Here is a 21,826-nt window from a genome sequence, read left to right as displayed (position 1 = left end):
AAGGAGGAAGAGGAAGAGAGGGATAGAATTTGGAACTCAAAACTTTTTTAAAATGTTAAAATTTGTTTTTACATGTCATTGGGGAGAAAAATAAAATATTGTTTTAAAAAATGGAGAAAATAAAAACACCTAGCTCACAGGGATGTTGTAAGGCCCAAATAAGATGATATATACAAAGTACTTTCCAAACCTTAAGAGCTGTGTAAATGTTAACGATTATTGTTATGGTCCCCAAATTCATTACCATGTAAGCCACCTGGTGATGAGAGTCTTGGAACTTCGATTGCTTTTCACTTAACAGACACCCTCTTCATCAGGAGGCCCATTTTTAAAGCCTTTGCAGACCCACAGCTGTCAGAGCTTGTGTGTCACTGGCACATCCTTCTTAGAGCCCAGGGTCACATGGGCACCAAGCCACAGTGAGGCATCAGGCAGAGGAGGGTGAAAAGGAAAGGTCCACAGTGTAGCCTGGTCAAGAGAAAGCTGTTCTGCAGGTAGCGTTTTTGAACTATGGGCATGCTTTTTGAAAATTTGATCTATTAAAAAAGCTTGTGCTGATGAAAAAAGAGGGAAAGAAAAGAACAGTGGAACAAACTAGACAAAGAAGAATCAGAAATAATGGAATTCAGTAACCCAGTTCAATAAACCCCCAAACATAAATTACCTAAGAAGGAATACCCAATTTGGTAACAAGTGCTCAGGAAATGGAAGGCAGCTTTGGCAGATGTTGGGTTAAACTAATGTCATCCTATATTTCACAATAAATTCAAAGTGGACATGTGATCTGAATATTAAAGATCATACCCTGAAAAAATTAGAAGAAAATTAGGTCATATATCTTTCACATCTATGGGTGAGTAGATGGGGGGTGAATTTTTAACCAGACGTAGGATAGAGGCAATTAATTACAAAAGATAACATAGATAATTCTGAAATGGAATTAAACATGAAATCGAAAAGCTTTTACATGAACAAAATTAATACAACAGCTTAAGAAAGGAAATGGTTAACTAGGGGAAAAAATTTTGGTATCAGGTATTTGTGATAAGGATCTGATATCCAGGATGAATAAACAGCTAACGGAAATACACAGTGCCAAGGGCTATTCCCTAGTAGAGAAATGGTCAGAAGATATGAACAAATAGTTTTGAAAAGTATAATCTCCTGTTATTTGTACTATTAACCACATGAAAAAGAATACTGCAAATCATTAATAGGAAAAATGCTAATGGAAAGAACCCAGACGGCTCACCTCATATGCAACGAAAGGTGAGAAAAAGATGTGAATACTCAATACTGGAAGAGTCATGGAAAGATGGGAATTGGAATGGCTCTACTGGAAAGCTGCACAGAATTAGGTAAAGAAAGTAACAAAAATGCCCAAATCCTTTGAATCAGAGATTCCACTGCTAGGCATGGACCCCAAGGAAATCCCTGACAAAAGGAACAACCCATACACACTTAAATATTTATAGCAGCACTTTTTGTATTAGCAAGGAACTGAAAACAGTAGACGCACGATGAGTAGGGAATGGCAGTCATGATGAAAATCGAGAAGTCATGTCAAGAAATGGTAAAAATGATGAATACAGAGAAACATGAGAACACATATATGAATGGCTACAAAGTGAAGTAAGCAGAACCAAGCATACAATATTCATAGTGATATGGCAGTGTAAACAGTGGGGGGATGGGGAAAGGGAGAAAGGTAATGTAAAAACGACATATCAATAAAATTGATTTAAAAAATTAAAATGTAGGAAAGAAAAATCTAAAAAAGAATCTGCTCTATTAGGATAGAAACTCGTAGATTCTCCTGGTACTATTTTCTAACTCGTAGAGTTAATTAGCACATCAATGCAGTTGAACACTTGTTGACTTTCTCGATAATGATTTTCTCTGATCTTCCTTTCTTTCTTGATTCTTTCCTGACATTCCTGTTCTGTTTTGAGAAAAGACAGTCAGTGCTTTCCATTGTCATCATTTGAACAAAAAGAAAAAAATCCAATTTTCCTTCCACTCTTGATTCAGTTGGGGGCTTTCCTGGAGAAGTGGAAATTTTCTTTGTCAGCTTTGGAAATCGCCATTACCACCATCACCCTGTCCTTTTTGAATGACCTTCATTTTTTTCTATAGGTTTACTTAGGTTGACTATTGTGAGTTTACTGCTCCCAGGTGCTTGTTGGTTCAGTGAAAGTAACCTCTGGGTCATTTTTTTTAAATCAATAATTCTTCCTCTCCTCTCCACCTCCTCCCCCTTATTGGCAGAAGGTGTAATTTATTATAAGTGAGATTTAGCAGACAAGACTCTTTTGACTCTAGCTTACTCTGACCCACTTTGATGCGTGGACTCCAGCAGTAGCAACACATTTTGCCCTGTCCTTCTTTCTCAGCAGTTCCATCAGAACAGCAGGACAATGTGGTTTGCACTTATATTTTACTCCTACCTCATCCTTTCTCCAAATCTGCATCTGATCATTCTGGAGTTGAATCTTTTTGGAACCACTTCCTGAAATCCCTTTGTAATTAGGTTAGTCTAGCCCTGGTTTTTCCATCTGTGATCAAAGCAGTAGGATGGCCCATGTTTCCTGTCCCATTTGAATTTAAAAACAATGTTATTGCTTTTAGTGATTCTCAACATGGACCTGATTGGACTTGTAAGTACCAAGAAACTTCCCTCCCGATGGATTCTTTCAGACTTCTTCCCCAGATACTTTGTGCTGTACTTCTGTTTCAGTGGAAGAAAATTAGAATTGTCAGTTCAATCAGTAAATACTTACTGAGCACCTACCATGTGCAAGATATTTTAGGTACCAGGAGATATTCAAATATGACATCCCTCTTATCCTTAAAGAACTTATCATCTACTTAGGGAAATAAGATATATACATGAAAAGTTAGAAGTACAAGATAGTATGTATGCTAAATGCTAAATGAGTGGCATTTAGTACAAATATTTATAGGAATTCAAGAGAGAGAGAGATGGGCCATCTAGTTTGACCAACTATGAGGAAAAAGCTTAGCATAATAGTCTGCATTTCTCCACTGGTACAAAGTGAACGCGGAGAGGTAGCTCCTCCAGAGCTGCGACTGGATTTCAAGGTGATTGAGCTCTAGGTTCTCGTTTTGATGCTCTGAGTTATCTTTGGCTGCGAGGAGGCTGTGGGTGACCACAGGAGGTAAGGCATGCGAAATCAGGAAACCGAAACTTGAAGATGAACTCTAAGACTTTCTCAAGGCAGTGTCTTTCATTGGGCAACCCTGGTTCCTGGGCTTCTTGTGATTTCCCTAGATTTGTGTGACTTTCAGAGGGTGGCCAAGATTCAGAATGTGCTTTTTTTTTCTTTCCAGCAAGAAGTGAAACATGGCCTTTGTCAGATTCAACAATAATTACAAAGAAGTAGGAGAGAGTGGTTTGAGAACTGTGGGTCTCCACTCTGTCTTTGTCGGTCATGGGATTTATAGAGTCATGGAATCCTAGGCCTGGAGGAGACCTCAAGTCATTTTGTCAAACCCTAGACTTGAAGCATGAATTTCATGTGTAACATTCTTGATCAAGTGGTCATCAAATTCCTTTCTGAACACTTCCATTGAGGAGGACTCCATGGTTTCCCAAGGCAGTCATTCCAATTTTGGATTGTTCAAGTTGTTAGGAAATTCTTCCTTACATCAAAGTCTGTCTCCTAATAATTTTCACCCATTTGTCTTTTATCAGAATTAAGAATCCTGGCCATTATATGTGCTTTTTGTCCAGGAACAGTTAGGAAGTATAATAAAGGGCCACTTTTTCCCAGAATCAGTTCTAATTTCAGTCTCTCAAGGCAAATTCAGCTTGTATTTGGCATCTCCTTTCAGAAGAAGTTATAAAAATTAAGAAAAAAATGGAATTGGGGCAATTTATAGGGCGCTTCATTGCCACCTCTGCCTTTTGAAAGCCTTTCCTTCCTTCAAGGTACAATTCTACCTGCTCCGTGAGATCTTTCATACCCCTTAGGGCTGGAAGCATACCTCTCCCTTCTTGAATTTCTCCTAATGTTTTGGACCTCTTCTTTTTGTCTTATCATATTCTTATTTGTCTTAGATTATGAAGAAGATCAAATGAGATAATGTACGTAAATGAAATATTAAAGCTCTATGTAATTGCGAGTTATTACAAATGAGAAGTGGTGTGTTGCAATAGATAGACTGCTGTACTTAGAGTCAGGAAGACCTGCATTTGAATCTTTCCTTAGACACTTGATTGGGTATTCTTTGGCAAGTGGCTTAAACTGTGAGAGCTTCATCATCTGGAAAATAAGGATCATAATGGCATCTACCTCACAGGATCAAGAAGATAATGTGCATAAAAGGACTCTGCAAATGTTGAAACAGTAAATAAACATGTTGGTATCGTTTGTATATATGTCTGTGCCCTTGCTAGATTATAAACTCCTTGAGGGCAAAGATTGAGTCTGTTTCATCTTTGAAGCACTTGTTCTGTTGAATTTAAATGTAATTCACTTGACTACTTGAGAGTCTAGAAGAACTTCTAAGACCCTTCTGAGGGCGGCTTTACTATTTTCTCCCAATTAATATGGCCAGCCTACCACCACAAGATTCCATTGCCCTCGCGGGGAGTCATATCACAGCCTTACAAATGGATATATAAAATCTGCTGACCTGCAGCAATTCAGGGAGAGAGATGGATTAGATCATCCTTCTAGGAGGCAGGTAAGAGATTTTGTATAGAACCTAGGACTTCAGGAGTGTAGGGAATTCCCATTTGGGAAACTCCCTCTACCACTACAGATTAGCTCCTACTCTGTAATTTATAGTCTTAGAGTTGGAGTTTTAAACCTTTTTTACATGTGTGTCATTGCATGGACCTCTTTGGCAATTTGAAGCCTATAGGTAGACATAATGTTTTTAAATTCATAAAATAAAATACATAGAATTACCAAGGAAACCAGTTCCGTTAAAATACAGTTATCACAATATATATTTTTTTAAGTTCTGGGACTCCAGAACTCACTCACTGTAAGACTTGCCTGGGCTACCAAGAAGTTAGGTGACTTTCCCAGGGTAAACAGCTATGTGTCAGAGGTGGAAACTAAACCTAGTTCTTGTCTCCAAGACTAGCTCTCCATCCACTAGGTCATTTTGCTTTAAGGAAAAGGATAATTAAATGAAATTAAGCTTTACTACTAATCTCCTATCAAGAGTTTTTCAAAGGAGTAGAAGTTAGAATTCACAATGCGTGGAATGCAAAATTTGGTCCTGGAATATAGCCCTTTTAATTTTTATCACTGGGGAAGGGCAGGATAGAGACCCTGTGTTAGGTTTCCCATCTTACCAACGTAAGAATAAACACAAAAAACAAAACCCCCACCATGCTTCGGTCTGGTTCTGTGCTCAATGCTATACAAAATGAGTTAAGCACAGTAGCTACCTGCCAGGAATTTATGATCTCATTTTCTCCCAAATCAACTCTGCTACAGCATTAAACAGCTAGAAATATGGTTTGTTTTGGCACCATTTTCTTTTACCTATTTGGGCATCATTCAACAGCTTGGTGTAATGGAAAGAAATTTGAACTTGGAGTCAACTTGAGTTTGGTTTCTATTTCTAAACATGAGCAAGTAAGTTACGTTCCCTCTCTGAGCTTCTGTCAGTACTATGTAGAAAGTAAGCCCACGATTTTATGTTTAATTTTTTTCTTCTATTTTTTTCCTTTTTTCCCTCTCAATAGGGGAAGCTGGGCAGAAGGAAAAAAATAAGACTTTTGTTATTTGAAAAAAAAATTAAATTTTCAAAAATAAAGTGAGCCCCCTTAACGTATTACCTGGGTGTTGTTGGGAATAAAGCATATTACCATTAGTCGGCACTCAAAAATATATTACTTGATTCATTGATTTCATTCTGGTCTTTAGGGATATCCTGCTTATTCACGCATCTAGTAGTAGATCAAACAAATTAGATTAGGGGGACATATCCCAGAGGAACAGCCTGTCCTCCTCCTCTAGAAGTTTAGTTTGTTCTGTAGGTTAAGGCTGGATTTTTTGATTTGGGGAATTTCTTTCTTTAATATCTCTGACAAGGCAGAGGGGTGAAAATGACTAGTTGAGCATTTGATGTGACAACTTGTTCATTTGGGAAACTTTTGTCTTTGACTTGATATTGAGTCACTTCAAAGAGCCTGGGGCAATAGAGATGATAAAAGTTCGCTGAGAATTCCCCTTCACCCTAACATCCCCCCAGTTCTTGCCCTTTGATTTCAGTTACATGATTCCATTGCTTTCCAATCATTTGACTAGGGGCTGGAAGGCAGGAGAGAGGAAAGAAGGGAGGGAGGGAGGAAGGAAAGAGGGAAGGAAAGGAATATCTACATTTGTAATTGCTCTCCTGAGTAAGGGATTGCCATTGAAAAGGCACTGCATTGTTGCTAATGACTAGTTGTATTTTGTGCAGGGATTTTCCACTCAGAGAATTCATTTGCTCACTGTGGCTGCTGCATTGTTGTTTGAAAAGAACTTGAAAAAAATATTTCCTGTCTCTTAATTTAATAGACCCTGGAATCCTTTGGCATAAATCTGCAAAACTAATCTTCCTTAAAAAACCTTTTTTCTTCCCTCTTCCACACTCCTGTCCAAAACTGTCCATGGTTCCCCATTGCCTACTGCAAATCTAAACTCCTGGATCTGACGTTAATGTGTGTGTATTTATTATAAATATGATATAAAATAATACAATGTAAATAATAATATATATATTTTTTTTCATTTCAGAAACATTTTTCTCCCACACTTACCTTCTCTCTTCAGTGAAACAAAAACCCTGGTCATAAATCTGTGTAGTCAAGCAAAGCCACTGCAGGTCTCTTGGTATCTTGAACCCATCTTTTCTTTCTTTGCCCCTATTCCCCATCTCCCGGCCTTTGCACTGATCATCTCTCATCCCTTCTCGCGGTTCCCTCAGAGAATTCTACTCTTCCTTATGCTGAAGAGACACGACCATATTTCCTCCAGGGGAGAGGAAGCTGCAGCCTCAAGGCCACATGTGGCCCTCTAGGCCCTCAAGTGTGATCCTTTGACCATGCCGTCATTCCACACTTGAGGATCTAGAGGGCCACATGTGGCTTCGAGGCTGCAGCTTCCCGACCCAGTCCTACACAAAGGCCTTCTTGATCCCTCCAAGTGTCATGCCTTCCCTCTCTGGAGTGCAGTTTTTGGCTTTAGTGGCTTAAATAAGTTCTTAAGCTTTAGTAGCTTCATACTCCACTAAGGCTTCTGGGGCACCCTGTACATGTACTTGTGTCCCTGATAGAGCTTAAGACTTAGAGTCAGGAAGACCTGAATCTGAATCCTGCATTTATTATCTACTAGTCATGTGACCCTGGACTACTCACACTCGCTCAGCCTCTGTTTCTTTTTCTATAAAATGGGGATAGTAATAGCTTTTACCTCCCAGGGTTGTGAGGGTCACATGACACAATAAATGGTCAATGCTATGCAAACCAGTATTAGAATGTACAGCCAGGTCCTGATGAATATGAATGATGACTCCCTGGAAGTGGGTTTCGCATATTTGAATTTGTACCATTTGAAGTCAACATTTTTGGGGGGAAATGCATAATTTTCACTAATCAAGATATAGCTCTAAGTTTCAGAGAGCAGGAATTTTTCCCTCTCTGTGTCTGTATCCCCAAATCTAGCTGGGTGCCCCTCACAAAGTGCAGGTGCACTGTAATTATGGATTGATTGAAGACATTTATTTTCTCTCCGCTTGTTTCCTTATTTATAAAATGGGGGTAATCATGCTTTGACTTCCAGTCTGTATCACAGTCCTGATCCAAGGAGCAAATGAAATCACATTAGTCAGATCCTTTGCAAACTTGAAAGTTTATCAATTTCCAGTGCTTTTACTGTCATGTTCTCAGATTATTATCTGAGTTACTCTTGCCTCCCAGAATAGACTGTAAACTCCTTATGGGCAGGAATTATGGGTCCTTGCTTTTGTGCATCCTCCAAGGCATTCCTTGTACAAAGCTGAACAACATGGCAGGTGCACGACATATACTTACTGATTGATCAATTGATTGGAAACATTATTGGAGTGGTGCTCTAAAGACGTAGGTTCAAATCCCTGACCTCATACTCCCTGTATAACCTTCTCTGCTCCCATCTCTTTTTCTTTAAAAAGCTCATCTAGCTTTGACTAGATGGTCCTTTCCAGTGTCATGATACAGTCCTGTAAACAAAGGCAAAAGACTCTATGGGTTTGGCAGAGTATGCTTAGCAGTTTGCTGTGCGTCTTTTTTGTAGGAAAGAATTGTTAATAAATAAGGATATAGATCATAAGCTTCAGAGCTAGGAGGGACAGACAATACTGATGAACTAGTCCACCACTCTCTTTTTCCAGATGAGGAAATTGAGGTGGAAGAGTGATTTGCCCCAAGGTCCCATAAGTAATAACTGACAGAGCAGGCATACTAGTACAGGCCTGGCTCTAGATTCAGCCATCTTTGTGTGGCTAGATCTGGAAAGATGGCAAGCCTGAAGCTCCAAGTTCTATGGAATGGGAAGCCTGCACTATAAGGGAGTGAGACTAGACTTGGCAGCTCCTTCTGACCTTCTCCTTCCCTAGGAATTGTTTTGGAGAGGAAAGATTAAAGTACAGATAAGAGCTCTTGCTAAAAGATATGCAAATAGAGCCTGCTGAAGGCCTCAATTGTGTTCTGATTTGACTGATACTGGAAAGGTAATAGGATTTAATTTTGCTTATTTTACTGAGTGACAGCAGGTGTTTTAAAAAAGACTTAAAGCAGCTAAAACTGGATTTGTGAGAAAAATCCATTGGATCGTTATCATTAGTAGAGATACTAGAGATAGATATCTTTTATTTATACCATTTATTAACATTGCCTGAAAGACTAGGTGATGTGCTATATACAAACATAGAAGGTACACAGCTGAGCCCCTTCCTCCTGGAGATGGGACATGAGGAGAGAGAGACAGAGACAGTGGGATGTGGAGACAAAGACTGAAAGAGAGAAAAGAGTAGTTTGTCTAAGCTCAGATAGTGCTAACATTTGAAGGAGAAACAAAGAAGAAATAAAAAGTCATTTGTTTCCTTTTTCCCTTACTGTATATGTGATTTGCAAAATGTGTTCAGAAAGGTGGGGAAGGGGGTCTACATGGAATCATGAGGATTTCAAATGAAGAAAGAGAGCTGTTGACTCTGAAAGAGGTTGCCCTGAGTTGAGTAGCAGCCCACCTGAAGATTTCTTCCTCAGGCTTGTTCAGAAAGCAAAGGAGAAAACTTTTACATTGCTTCTTGCCGTGTTTGCTATATGTCAATGCCTGGTCCAAGTGGCTGTCTGTAGAACCTCTGATTTTATTTCTGTGAACATTTAATGTTCTGAAAAAATTTGGTTTCCCTTTATATCCTTTTCTCTCTCTTCCCCAAAAGGAATGGCGGTAATTGGGTGTGGTTAGTAAGTCAGACTTGGCCAAACCTAGAATTACATTTCTCCAGAATGCTGTGCTGGCTCTATCCGGTGAGCCCAGATCAGAACAGAGGATACCCAGTGAACATTGCTTGCCGTGTTTTGACGTGTATGCCCCTCTGAAATGATGAAATGGTAATTAGCCAGTAGGGCTGAATGTCAGAGCCAAGCCTGGTGTCTGGCTCCCATGGTTTGCCTTAAGCATCCTCAAGTGCATTTGGAAATTAAGGTATACCCATACAGAGAAAGAAATGGAAACCATTGGAAATGGAAAGAAATGGAAACAAATGGAAACAACCATGTTGTTGGTCTCCCATTTTCTTACCTTCAGGGTATTTCCTTCCTAACTAACAAGAACAAATCTAGTGTCAGTCTTGACCTAAATATCTATATGAAACACTAACCACAGATTCGCTCTTATCCACAAGTATCTCCCTCCTCCTCTCAAAAATTGTTGTCCCCCTTTCTGTTTCACAAAGTGGTTTTCTGTAAAAGAAAGCCATCTTCAAGAAAAAGTCTCAAAAAAACCCCGAATAGAAAGGAGAGTTAGAAGACACTTGTTTTAGGTTTACCACTTGATTGTCTTTCCTCTTGCCGTGCCTTCCTGGGTCTATGACTTCATAGGCTGGAGCCTATTCTCATGACTCTGCTAACTTTAAGAAGTGAAGCAAAGATCACAATGATCAACACTGTAGGTGTAGTGCTCCAGACTGGATTGAACAGGACTCCTGGTGTAGGAAGAAGTGTCCATGTCCGCTTCAGGGCAGAATCATCACTAGTCTCTTGGCTATTTTACCCATACATTATTCTGGCTACTCCTCTGGCATTTTGGGGCTTAATTTCATGAAGATCTTGGAATATAGACCTTCCTCTGAGACAGAGCTGCTTGTAGAAACTGATTAGATTTTCTACTAAGCTGATTGACTTCCCCAAGTACAATTAAGAATCCAAAAGCACCTCATGGATCCCTGGAATCTCCCTCACCCAGCTGTGAACTAGATTGGGAAAAATCTTCTGTGAGTTGAACCACTGTGTGGATTGAGGCAAGGGAAAGGAGAGATGGGGAATTGAAGGGAATCCCTCTAAGCTTGGACAGACCCCTCTTTTCTTCTCTACTCTCCTGTCTCCACCCTGCAGTCCCTCCTCTGCCCTCCTCTGAGCAGAGCTGCCTCCTGCTTGGGCATGAGGCCCGGGTGTGCTGGCGTTCAGTGGTTCATTGTGTGCAGAGGCAGAGAGCTGGCATGTCTGCCCTTATTGTTTTTCTTTGCAGCAGCGATGAAATCCTGAGGCAGCACATTCTGCCTTGGCAGAGCTGTGGCTACTTTCTGCCTTCATACAACCAAGTGTAAGCAGAAGGTCTAGATTTTGATTTGTGTGAAGGAAACATGTTTGTGTTCTGAGGGAGATGGCAGGGGAGGCGGGGGACAGGGCATCTCCCAGGGACAGGTGGAAGGCATCCTTCAATCTTTTAGTTTATTGGGTTTTTCTTGGCAGGGTGGTGGATTTCTTGCAGTTCATTCCCTTTCTTTGCCTGCCTTTAACCCAATGCTGAATGACCTAGGGCTGTCTTTCACATGACTGAATTTAAAAAAAAATTACTTCCTTTAAACCCACCCTTCTGAGTAACTCTAGGAAGTGGGTAAAGACAATGGGCTCAGACAGGAGAGTGAATCAGTAGGCCAGTTGAAACCTAACTGTAATTAGCCTCCATACTGGGGGAGTTGGTAAGGGGTACCATTCTGGTGGTGAGTCATAGTTCCTGAGATATTACTCCCCAATCATTGCTGTTTACCCCAGGAAAGGAATCTATATCAGTGTCCAGTTTCCTGTAATTGCCTATCTATTAATAGCCAACCCAATGAGACTGGATATAGTATCTCAAAGCATTGGCCAAGTCTTCCCCTAGGAAGAGTCCCTTGGCTAATCAAGACTTTGGCCAAGCGCACGTCAAACTAGTGATAGAGTGGGGAGAAATAGCCAGGGGTCCTGCCTTCCCCAGCCCTGCAGCTGCAGGATGGTAGAAACTGGCCTGAGTTGGTCACTTTCCCTACTGTACTAGCTGTTGGAGGAGGGGAGGTCAAAGGAAGTAGCAGCTGGAATATTGCTGATTTCTGTGCCCATTTTACTTCCCACACCTCAACCCCAGTGCCTTCACTTCATTTCAGACCCCTTTAAGGGCACCAGATTTCCTAGTACACCCACAGGCATCTTCTCTGGGCTGCTTCTTCCTAAGCTAAGACTAGAACAGAGGGAATATACCTTTATAATTAGTGAGGAAGGCAGTAGCAATGTCTTCCCAACCTTTAGAAACTAAATTCTCTGTCTAGTGGCCTGGCATTATGGGAATTAGCCTAGCTGGGTATGTAGTTTTCCCTCCCTCCCAGCTTGTTCCTCTCACCTTCTCCTGTCAGGGGGCAAAATCTTAAGCATCATCAATGAATCAGAGAGTTCTAATAGTCCTGCACCTTATTTAGCCCACTGCTCAGCTGACTAATCCTACCTGCTAGTCTGCTAAGTGACCAGGAACTGTTGCAGCCTAAGAAATCTCAGTTTCTTATTTTAACTGGCCACTCTTAAATGACAGCAATGAACACTTACTGCTGATCAATCCTTCCTCCAGTCCACAGATAGTTCAGCTGATGGGTTACTGCCAGTTTCTCGTTAGTATACAGGAGAGTAACAGGTGTCTCTTGGAATACATTCTCACAAGGCAGGGCTATTGCTTTTAAGAGGTTTAGGAATCCCTGGGCACATTAGGGCCCTTATGTGACCTTTGACTAGCTTTCCCCCATAGTCCCATATATACACACACGTACACACATGTATACATATGTACACACATACACACATGTGACCGTTGACTAGCTTTCCCCCATAGTCCCACATATATACACACGTACACACATGTATACATGTACACACACACATACACACATACCCATCCAGACAAAAGGACTTTAATAAAGGAGGCTGGTCTGCTGCTTGCCTCTTAGTCTGGCCCACCTCAAGCTAGTGGTAGAGTGGAGAGAAATCAGGGGTCCTATCTTCCCCATCCCTGCAGCTGCAGGATGGTAACAGCTGCCCTGAACTGGTCATCTCTCAGACTGTACCATGGGAAGGGCCAAGCGTGGCAGGTCAAAGGAAATAGCAGCTGAAATATTGCTGATTGCTATCTCCATTCCTCCCCTCTTGCCAACCCTTCGTTTCAAACCCCTGGAAAAATGGGTCTGGTACACCCAGGGGCATCCTCTCTAAGGCTGCGGATTCCTGGGCTAAGACTAGAACAGAGGGAATGTGCCCTTTTAATGAGTGGGGAAGGCACTCCAAGAAGGAGTGCCCTGGGGCTCAGAATTAGTTCAGACAGGGTCATTTTGGGGCCAATTGGCACTGGCAGCTCCAAGGGGAGAGAGGAAGGGAGGAAAATGGTTAGGTAGCTATGAAAACCCAGAATGAGTCAGATTTGGAGCCCTTGCCCCAGAACAGAGCCAAATGGGTGCTTTCTGCCCTCACCTTGCTGCTCAATAGAAGGCACCCAGTCAGCATATGGCTGTGATCCTGGACTTGCTCCCATTCACCACCAGCCCCCATGAAAGCCTAAGCTCTCTATGCATACACGGTTCTTGTCCTCAAATGACTTATCAGCGCAGAGGCAATATAGTTCCAGAGTTGATGCAACAGAAATACTTGGAAATAAACTTGGAGGGTGAGTAGGGAAAGCAGAGGACGGGCCCTGATTGGCTGTTTTTCTTTGAAATGGACAACTCCTCCTGTTTCCTAATAGGGCCCAAAGGATCCCTGGTAAACATAGTGGGGATGGCTATCCAGGGAAAGGTGGAGAAGGTAAGGGCTGCAATCTCTGAGACTGGAATGAGGGCAGACGAAAGGGAGGGAGAGACTAGATGCTGCACTGTGCAGCTCCGAAGTCCTTCTGTAACCTGGAAAGCAAGCAGTTTGGCTTTGGCAGGGCCCACCTTCCTGTAGGTGCCAGATCTGCCTGCCATACTTGGATGTGATTGACTTCTCTGACAGGAAGAGGTTTTCAGCCCCACTCAGGTAGCAGATTGGGTGGCATCTGGAATCATCAGTATTTGAGGTTGAGAGGGATTGTTTGCCCGTTCTCTCTAAAGATGGTCAGAGAGGTCTTGCCAGCTGTGCCCTCACCTAGCAGTTTGCCTAGGCCTGACATGATGGAAGAAAGGAGGCATCAATGGGAAGTAGGCCGTGAGGATTTTGCCCCTTTTGGACTTAGTGACTTGACATTTCTTCAAAAACTCTGGAAATAGTGTATGAGTTTGGTTCGCAGATGGAGCAGTGGGCCAGCATGCTCAATTCTAGGATCACAGTTTTCAAAGTATCCAAGATCCTGAGATGGAAGGAACCCTATAAGCCATCAACCCATCCTACTCCTGTTTTGATTGCTGAGGAAACTGGGCTTAGGGAAATCAAATGACTTGCCCAAGGTGATACAGGTTATTGTAGGTATTTGAACCCATGGCTTTGACTCTTAGTTCTAGGATTTTTTTTTTTTAATTACACCATCCTACCTCCAAATTTCACTCATTCTTAGTTGCATCTCTGTATTACCTTGGGCAAATCCTCTCCTTTCCGTGTCTCAGTCAAACAGCTCTGTGGGTATAACTAATCACTTTAGCCTCCTTTGACCCCAATTTCCTCCTGTAGAAAATGAAAGGGTTGGCCTAGAAGGTCTTCTGTGATTTTGTGAATCCCTTTAACTCTTTCTCAAGTGGGTGAAGAGAAAGGTATTGAGACAATGTCTAATTAAGACAATGTCTACGAAGTTGATCCTTCTGGCCTTTACTGAGCACGCCTCTTAGTCTACTCCATTAAATGGTGTCCTGAATGAGGGAATGGTTTTTCTGGAGGTTTTCCACATCCTGGAATTGCTGGGTAGCTAAGATGGGATGACAGAGAATTTGCTTCTTACCTTAATCACTTTTAGCCTCCCTGGGAGTCAAATAAATAGAAAATGGAACTCTTCCAATTCAGTAAAAATTTATTAAGGTCTTCCATGGGCCTTGGGGATAAAAAGATAGAAATTATAGTGTTCCTGCCCTCGAAGGTATTATGTTCTCCTGGGGAAGCAGAGAAAAGGAAAGCCTACATGGAAGAGAAGTAGAGCTTGAGCTGAACCTCACAGGAATACAAGGAATCTGAAAGGTAGAGATGAGAAGGCCATGTATTGTGGGCATGGTTGGGGGCACAGGGGTCATCTTGTTTGATTGCATGAAGCAGGTGTTTGGAAACACATTGAGTTTAGTGAATGGCTAGCTGTCTACATTGTCCAGAACCTAGAGTAATAGGAAACAGTGCTAGAAAAATCATACTTGTTCCTTTGGAAGATGTTTTGGCAGCCATATAAAGAATAATTTGGAAGGGGGAGGCTGGCAGAGGGAAGTCCAGTTAGAAAGGTATTATAAATAGTCTAAGAAAGGGCTTGAGATAGGATGGTGGCAGTAGGAGTGGAAAGAAGAGGATATATCTAATGTATGTGAAGATACAACCAATAAGCCATGGCACTGATTGGATATTGAGAAGCCTGGTGAGAAGGAAGAAAAGATCAAAGGTAACATCAGGATTTTGAGTCTGGGTGCCCTGGAGGTGGTAGTGCCATCAATTAAAATGGGCAAGTATGGAAAAAGGATGGGTTTGTTAGGGGTAAGAATGATGAATTCCATTTTGGTCGTATTGGGTTATTTGAACTTCTTAATCTAACCTTGTTTCTGTTTCCATTGCAGAGATCCGTGCCCAACTCACGGAACAGATGAAATGCTTAGACCAGCAGTGTGAGCTACGAGTCCAGCTGTTACAAGATCTTCAGGACTTCTTCCGAAAGAAGGCTGAAATTGAGATGGACTACTCCCGAAACTTGGAGAAGCTTGCAGAACGCTTCCTGGCCAAGACTCGGAGCACCAAGGATCAGCAATTCAAGTAAAGTGTTTCATAGTTTTTCATTTATGGAATCTCCTGGAGAGGCTGAGTTCGTTGGCCCATGGTTATTTCAGTGTAGAAGAGTACTTAGGTACTTTTCCAGGGCAGTCTTGTCATCCTGAGTAAATCAGAATAAATTATGAGCTATAAAAAGGATGCAATGTCCAGCAGCTTATGCTTGGTATATCTTATCTGTCCTGTTTTTCACCTTCAGTGTTTCTTCCAAATTATTAAAATAGAGGAGACCAAGAGTCCTTTATCTCTTGAATATCACCTCTGAATCCAGGAACCAGGTTGAATGAACCTGACTGAGTTAACCTGAGAGTTTTTTCTAGGTATTGTCACATCAAGATTCTTCACCATAATTTACCTTGGATTTGTTTTTGGTTTTTAGCAAATCTGACATAGGTAAAGTTAGCTTTTTCATCAGTGATCAATTTGGGAGTGATTATCTGTGGCAAATTTTGATAAATATGGAGGTGGTTCTCAGGTACTACAGATTGAACTAAATGACCTTTGCCCTCCCTTCCAGTTCTAAGATTCTCTTATCCATTGTACAAAAGTATTTAAAGTAGTATTCATTTAATTACAGGGATTCATTACTAGATTTATGATAACAATTTGAGTTTTAAATATCTGCAATGTATACCTTAGCTTTATTTGAATGGTTCTCCTAGATGCATACAGTGCTTTAGAATTGGAAGAATACTCAGAGTTCCTGAAGTTTAGCCATATTACTTTACAGGTATAGAAACAGAATCACAGAATTTTCGAGCTGAAAGCGACCCTGAGGGTCGTGTAGTCTAATGTTCTCATTCTATAAGAAGGAGAAGCTCAGGCGCAAAGGATCACCCTGCTTGCCCAGGTTCCCATAACTATTTAGTGATAGTGCTGGAACTAGAACCCATGTTTCCTATGTTGAAATCTTATATAATCAGTGTAGAGTATCCAGGCCTTGAGAGAAGAAGGATTTGGGTCCATTATGAAGTCTGATGCTATCTCTACAGCTGGTAAAAAGTCACTTGACTTCTCTGACCTGGTTTCCTTCTCTTGGCACCATGCTTGACACATAAGAATTGTTTACTAAGTGCTCCTTAATTCTTCCATAAAGGGGAGATCATAATCCTCTAGCAAAGATTGTTCGGAGGATCAAAGGAGATGATATCTGTAAAGCACTTTGTAAACTGTAAAGTGCTGTAGAAGTGTAAAATGGTAACATTATGGTCCTAATAGTTAATGTACCATTGCTGCCTCTCCTCTTCTGTGTTCGTCTTTGAGGGGTTACCTTGGATGAACTCCCCCTGCCTGAAATCTCAGCCATTAGGATGTGTTCTCCAAAGAGAGGGAATAGATAATTACTCAGTGATAAGGCATGTTAGTAAACTCCATTTTTATCAGCCAGTCAGTCTGTTCCAAAAGTTTTAATGCAGTTTAAAGTTTTAATAGCTTGAAAAATCTAGCTTTGGTAGCTGAAAACTTTGGTAAAATCAAGCAGTTGGTTAAATGGAACTGGAATGCAGGATGGAAATTAGGGCTGGATTTCAAAGTCATCTGCCATGCCATGGGATGACAATCCACCCATGGGAATAGTTACTGTGGCAAGAGAATGTAGAGAGAAAAGAGGGACAAGGACAAAAATGAGGTAGGAGATACCTACTTTTAAAGGGAAGAAGATGGATGATGAGCTAGTAAAGGAGATGAAGGAATGGTCAGGTACGTCTGAGGAGAATTAGGAAAAAGTAGTGCCATAGAGGTCAAGGGGGAATAAAGGCCTGTAGGAAGAGGAAGGTGGTTGACAATGTCAGAAGCAAGAGAGAGGTCAAGTAGGATAAGGACTGAGAAGAAGCCATCAGATTTAATTGTCAAGGGATCATTGGGAGCCTTTAGAGTGTAGTTTTAGTCAAGTGATTGAGTCAAAAGCCATATTATAAGGGGTTGAGAATTGAGTGAGAGATGAGGAAGTGGAAGCAATAAGTATAGACTTTTTTCTGTGGTGTGGCTGTGAAATAGATGAGATAGAAGATGGCACTTTGAGGGGCTAAGAGGGACATGTGAGGGCTTTTATGGAGGGGGCAGGCATGAACATGTTTGTGGGCATCAGGGAAAGAGCTAGTGGAGAAGAAGAGGTTGATGATGAGAAAGATGAAATAATCAAAGGAACAAGCTTTTGGAGATGTTGAGGAGGATGGGATCAAGAGCCGGTTTTAAGGACAAAGATGGGAGCAAAGGATGAGGGAGTAGGGGATCATGTAGCATAGTTCTGAGGTATGGAACAGAGGACAGGAGGCAGTCATGGTAGATGGCCTTTGTTTCATCAGTAAAGTAATAATATCTTTTGCTGAGAGGAAGAAGACAGGGATACTAAATGTCGTAGTAGAGAGTGCTGGATCTGAAGTCATGAAAACCTGAGTCAAATACAGCCTTCAGCACTAGTGACCCTGGGCAATAAATCACTTGCTCTGTCTGCCTTAGTTTCTCATCTGTAAAATGAGGATAATAATAGCCACCCAGGGCTGTTGTAAGGATCAAATGAGATAATATTTATAATGTGTTCCGCAACCTGAAAGTGGTATATTATTTATATTAACAATAATGATAATAATATTCATGTCAGGAGCAAAGGAAAAGAAGATTTGGAATAGCCAAAGTGGGTTGTGTAAGAGAGAGTAAGATCAATAAAAAATTAAAAATTTTAAAAATTAAAAAAGCTTTGCTTTGTGATAGAGCTCAATTGATAGGTAACAAATTTATAGAGAGAACAGTTACAGTTATGTGACTTTGTCAAGCAACTTTCAGCAGTACATTAGTAGGAGACAAGAAGCAGCAACCAGAGAAGAAGTAGAAAAATCAATGGCTCTGGAACCAGAGAATCTACATCCAGATCCCAGTGCTGCCACTTATTAGCTATTTGACTTTGGGCAGGTTGCTTAACTTCTCTGGTCCTCCTGTGAAATGACAGGGTTTAGATTTGGTGGCTTCTAAGGTCCCTTTCAATTCTAAATCTGTTTTCCTGAAGTGTGGAAGGGAGGTTAGTTACCCAGGGCTGGTGTTTGTGCACTGTGTAGTGATAGTAGGAAGGGGGTAAAGGGTACAAAAGTAGAGAGGAGTGTGTTGTTGAACTGACCACCTACTGTTGTGTGAAGACTGTGAAAGAAGATAAATGAATGGACCAGAGAATGGGGAAGGATGGAGGAATGCCTCAGATTATAATTATGATGAGGATGATGATGAAGATGTTAATAGCTGACATTTATATAGGGCACATTATATTCACTAACTCATGTAATCTTGATAACAACCTTGTGAAGTGGGTTATTTTATTACTCTCATTTAACAGATAAGGAAATTGAGGTTAAGTAAATTACATAGTAGTATAATACATTGTAGGGAATGGAGTTAGGAAGGGCAAGGTCAGACTCTTGCCTCAGACTTTTAGTAGCAGTGTGACCCCTGGGCACTGCCCTTTGACATTGCCAGGGGATAACGAGGTAGGCCTAGAATTGATTAGGAGGAAGAAAGTGGACTAGATTACTTTTGGGAAATGTAAAAGAATTTTTAATGACCTGAAACTTCTCCCTGAAACAAAAGCCCCATCCGTGTGAGACCAACATTCTTCCAGCATTTTTCCTTGGTTCTAACTCATGGCACCACTGTCTCCAAAGAATTGAAACTGAAAATCACCCAAAGGACACCAGAGAGGTGCGTGGAGGGAGTGAGCAGGATGTAACATATTGCAAAGAAGGAATTAGGAATTAGAAGTGTTTAAAGGATGTCATCAGAGATGTGGGTCAACTAAAAAGAAGATATTCTAGTCATGTGGCAGTGGTGAGGGTCACCAGTGCAGGCCCCACATGCTTCATTGGTATCCCTGCAGTATGGAGAGAAAACAAGGAAGGCCTCCAGCACTTTGGGAGTTCTCTCCATGGAGCAGAGTTCCACAAGATGGGCAGACATGGCTGGGGTGCCATCTGTATCATATGAGGGAATAGTAACACTGATGAGATCATAGACCCGTTCTAGAATAATGGTTCCTGAGGGTTCGCTGCAAAGGAAGGGTCTAGGAAACTCCTTGTCACTTACTTTGTCTATCTTTGGTATTTCTTTATCTTAGCACAGTGCCGAGCACACAACAGGTACTTAATACTTGTTGGTTGATTTATTGATGGCCTGGAATTGTTAGGACTGACATGGTGTCAAGTGCAGTTTGCAAGGGGATCTTGGCAAGACTGGAGCCCCATCTCCAGGGTGAAGTAATGAAAAAGGCTGAGTAAATACTTGGGTGCTAGTGGTACTTCCTTTTTTGCTTGGGTGCTTTGGAGTCATGGAAAGCTGGGAGAGGATGATGTCCTCTGGTTCCTTCCCACCCTGAATACTTGAATCCTTGAGGATGTATAGAAAGAGAAGAACTGGGCTCTGCAGACAGGGGCTAAGTCTGATGATCTCTGAGTTCTTTTCCAGTTAAATCCAGTTCTAGATCTGTGGTGTCTGGAGGAAAGCCTCAGCTTTTGGGGAATGAGAAGAGATGGCATCATGTCATGGGGGGAGGCAGAACAGTTTCCCAGTCCCTCCCTTTCCAGTGTGGCCCCCTGCAGCACCCTTACTCTAAAACAACTCTAAGACCTTGTCAGTGTTGACATTCCCTCAGGTGAAACAGACCTCCCTGCATCAGTGTCTGCTCACCTTAGAGAACTCTGGTCTATGTCTGTCCCAAAGTTCACCCATAAGCTCCCCATGGGTACCTACTCCCTCCTTCCAGAACCGTAGCAGCTGTTGCCCCAGCAAGGCCATGAGAGTGCCCGTTGTACTTCCAAGAGGTCAGCCACAGGCGGTAGCCCTGGGCAGGCACAGGAGGGGTGATGAAGACTCTTTGTCCTTGGGATAGAGCAGCTGCCTGCCAGGGCCAAAGTCAGTCCATATGGATGTGTCCTACCCTCTGTGAAAACCGTTTCTCATCCTGTCTGGGTTTCAGCCACACATACTGGGTTAGACTGGATGTTTCATTAAAGTCCTTAAGTTGGCTGCATTTGAGGGCATCTGCTGCTGAACTGCCTTTTTCCTCTTTTCTTGGAAAACTTCTTCCCCAGTCACCTTGGGGCTCCCTCCCTACTCGGTCTTGATCCAGCTCACCTTTTGTCCTCTCCTGCCCTGAGCCCAGTTACAATATCCTCGTTAAAATCCCCATGGCGCAATGTCCATTGCACCATCCCGACCCTGATTTCTCCTCTCCCTCTCATTCCTCTCTGAAACCCATTATTTATAAGATGTTGCTGGCTTTGTTGTCAATGGATCTTCTTATTTGCCCTTGGTAAAGCTGGAGATGGTGGCTTCCCCTAGCTCCTTAACCTGTGGCACCACAGCCTTTTGTTGTGTATCCATCCTGACTGGATAGATGACTCAGTTTCTATCCTTCCAGATTAATTTCTAAAAAAAGAGATGGCCTGTTAAATGGTGGCAGAAAACTCTCACCATGAAGCTATGATGCATTTACACTGGGCTCCTGGAGGAGCAGAAACGTCTTCCTCTTTCATTCTGAGGCTTTGATTACCTCTTTAAAGTAGGAGCTGTGTTAATATTGCCCAGCAGGGCTTTAATTGATGCTGCACTCTATTTTTTCTGCTGCAAATTACCTTTCGGTGGCCTCTTGCTTGATTTCGATCCCCTACTTTTAATAGCTCATCCCCCTCCTTTTTCTTGAGTTTTTAAAGGAATACTCCTGCCATCTTGTCCCTTCTGCAGCTCTCACTTCTCTTTTGTGCTGGTTTGTAACCCATTAAGCACACTTCCGTCATCATCATCATCATCATCAACAGTTCATTAGCACCCCTGGTGCAAGGCATTTATATTAAGTATGAGCTGTCATCCTCATCCTTGAGGAAAACAGAAATGAGAAAAATAGCAGAAATTTATAAAGTGCCTTAGGATTTGCAAAGTGCTTTACATTTATTATTTCATTCCATGTTCACATTCCCCTGTAGTATGTACTATAAGAAATTATCTCCTTCTTACAGATGAAGAAAATTATTTAAATGACTTGTTCATGCCTATAAAATTAGTAAGTTTTTTGTTGCTCAGTCATTTTTTCATTCATGCCTGACTTTTTATGACCCCATTTGGGTTTTCCTTGGCAAAGATACTGGAGTGGTTTTTCATTTCCTTCTCCAGCTCATTTTACAGATGAGGAAATTGAGGCAAATAGGGTTAATTGACTTGCCCAGGGTCACACATCTAGGAAGTGTCTTAGGCTGAATTGAGTTCAGGAAGATGAGTCTTCCTGACTTCAGGCCCAGCTCTCTATCCATTGTGCCACCTATCTGCCCTTAGTAAGTTTAACAGAGGCGTTATCCAAACTCAGATGTCTCTAGATCACATTGCCCCTCACTCTTCAGGAGTTTA

At 41.7% G+C, this 21,826-nt stretch overlaps 1 protein-coding gene across 6 annotated transcripts in view; it reads left to right on the top strand.

Annotated features, from left to right (window-relative positions):
* Positions 1-21,826, top strand: part of SRGAP2 (SLIT-ROBO Rho GTPase activating protein 2) — a 247,956-nt gene that overhangs the window by 78,547 nt on the left and 147,583 nt on the right. For all 6 annotated transcript variants that reach the window (XM_072648021.1, XM_072648020.1, XM_072648023.1 and 3 more), the window contains exon 2: positions 15,241-15,433. In XM_072648021.1, coding sequence (XP_072504122.1) covers positions 15,241-15,433 — 193 coding nt within the window. The remainder of the gene's footprint in view (positions 1-15,240; positions 15,434-21,826) is intronic.

This window comes from Notamacropus eugenii, chromosome 2 (genome assembly GCF_028372415.1).
Source record: "Notamacropus eugenii isolate mMacEug1 chromosome 2, mMacEug1.pri_v2, whole genome shotgun sequence".
Taxonomy (NCBI): domain Eukaryota; kingdom Metazoa; phylum Chordata; class Mammalia; order Diprotodontia; family Macropodidae; genus Notamacropus; species Notamacropus eugenii.
Note: the sequence above shows the minus strand (reverse complement) of the source record. Positions and strands in the feature narration are given on the sequence as shown.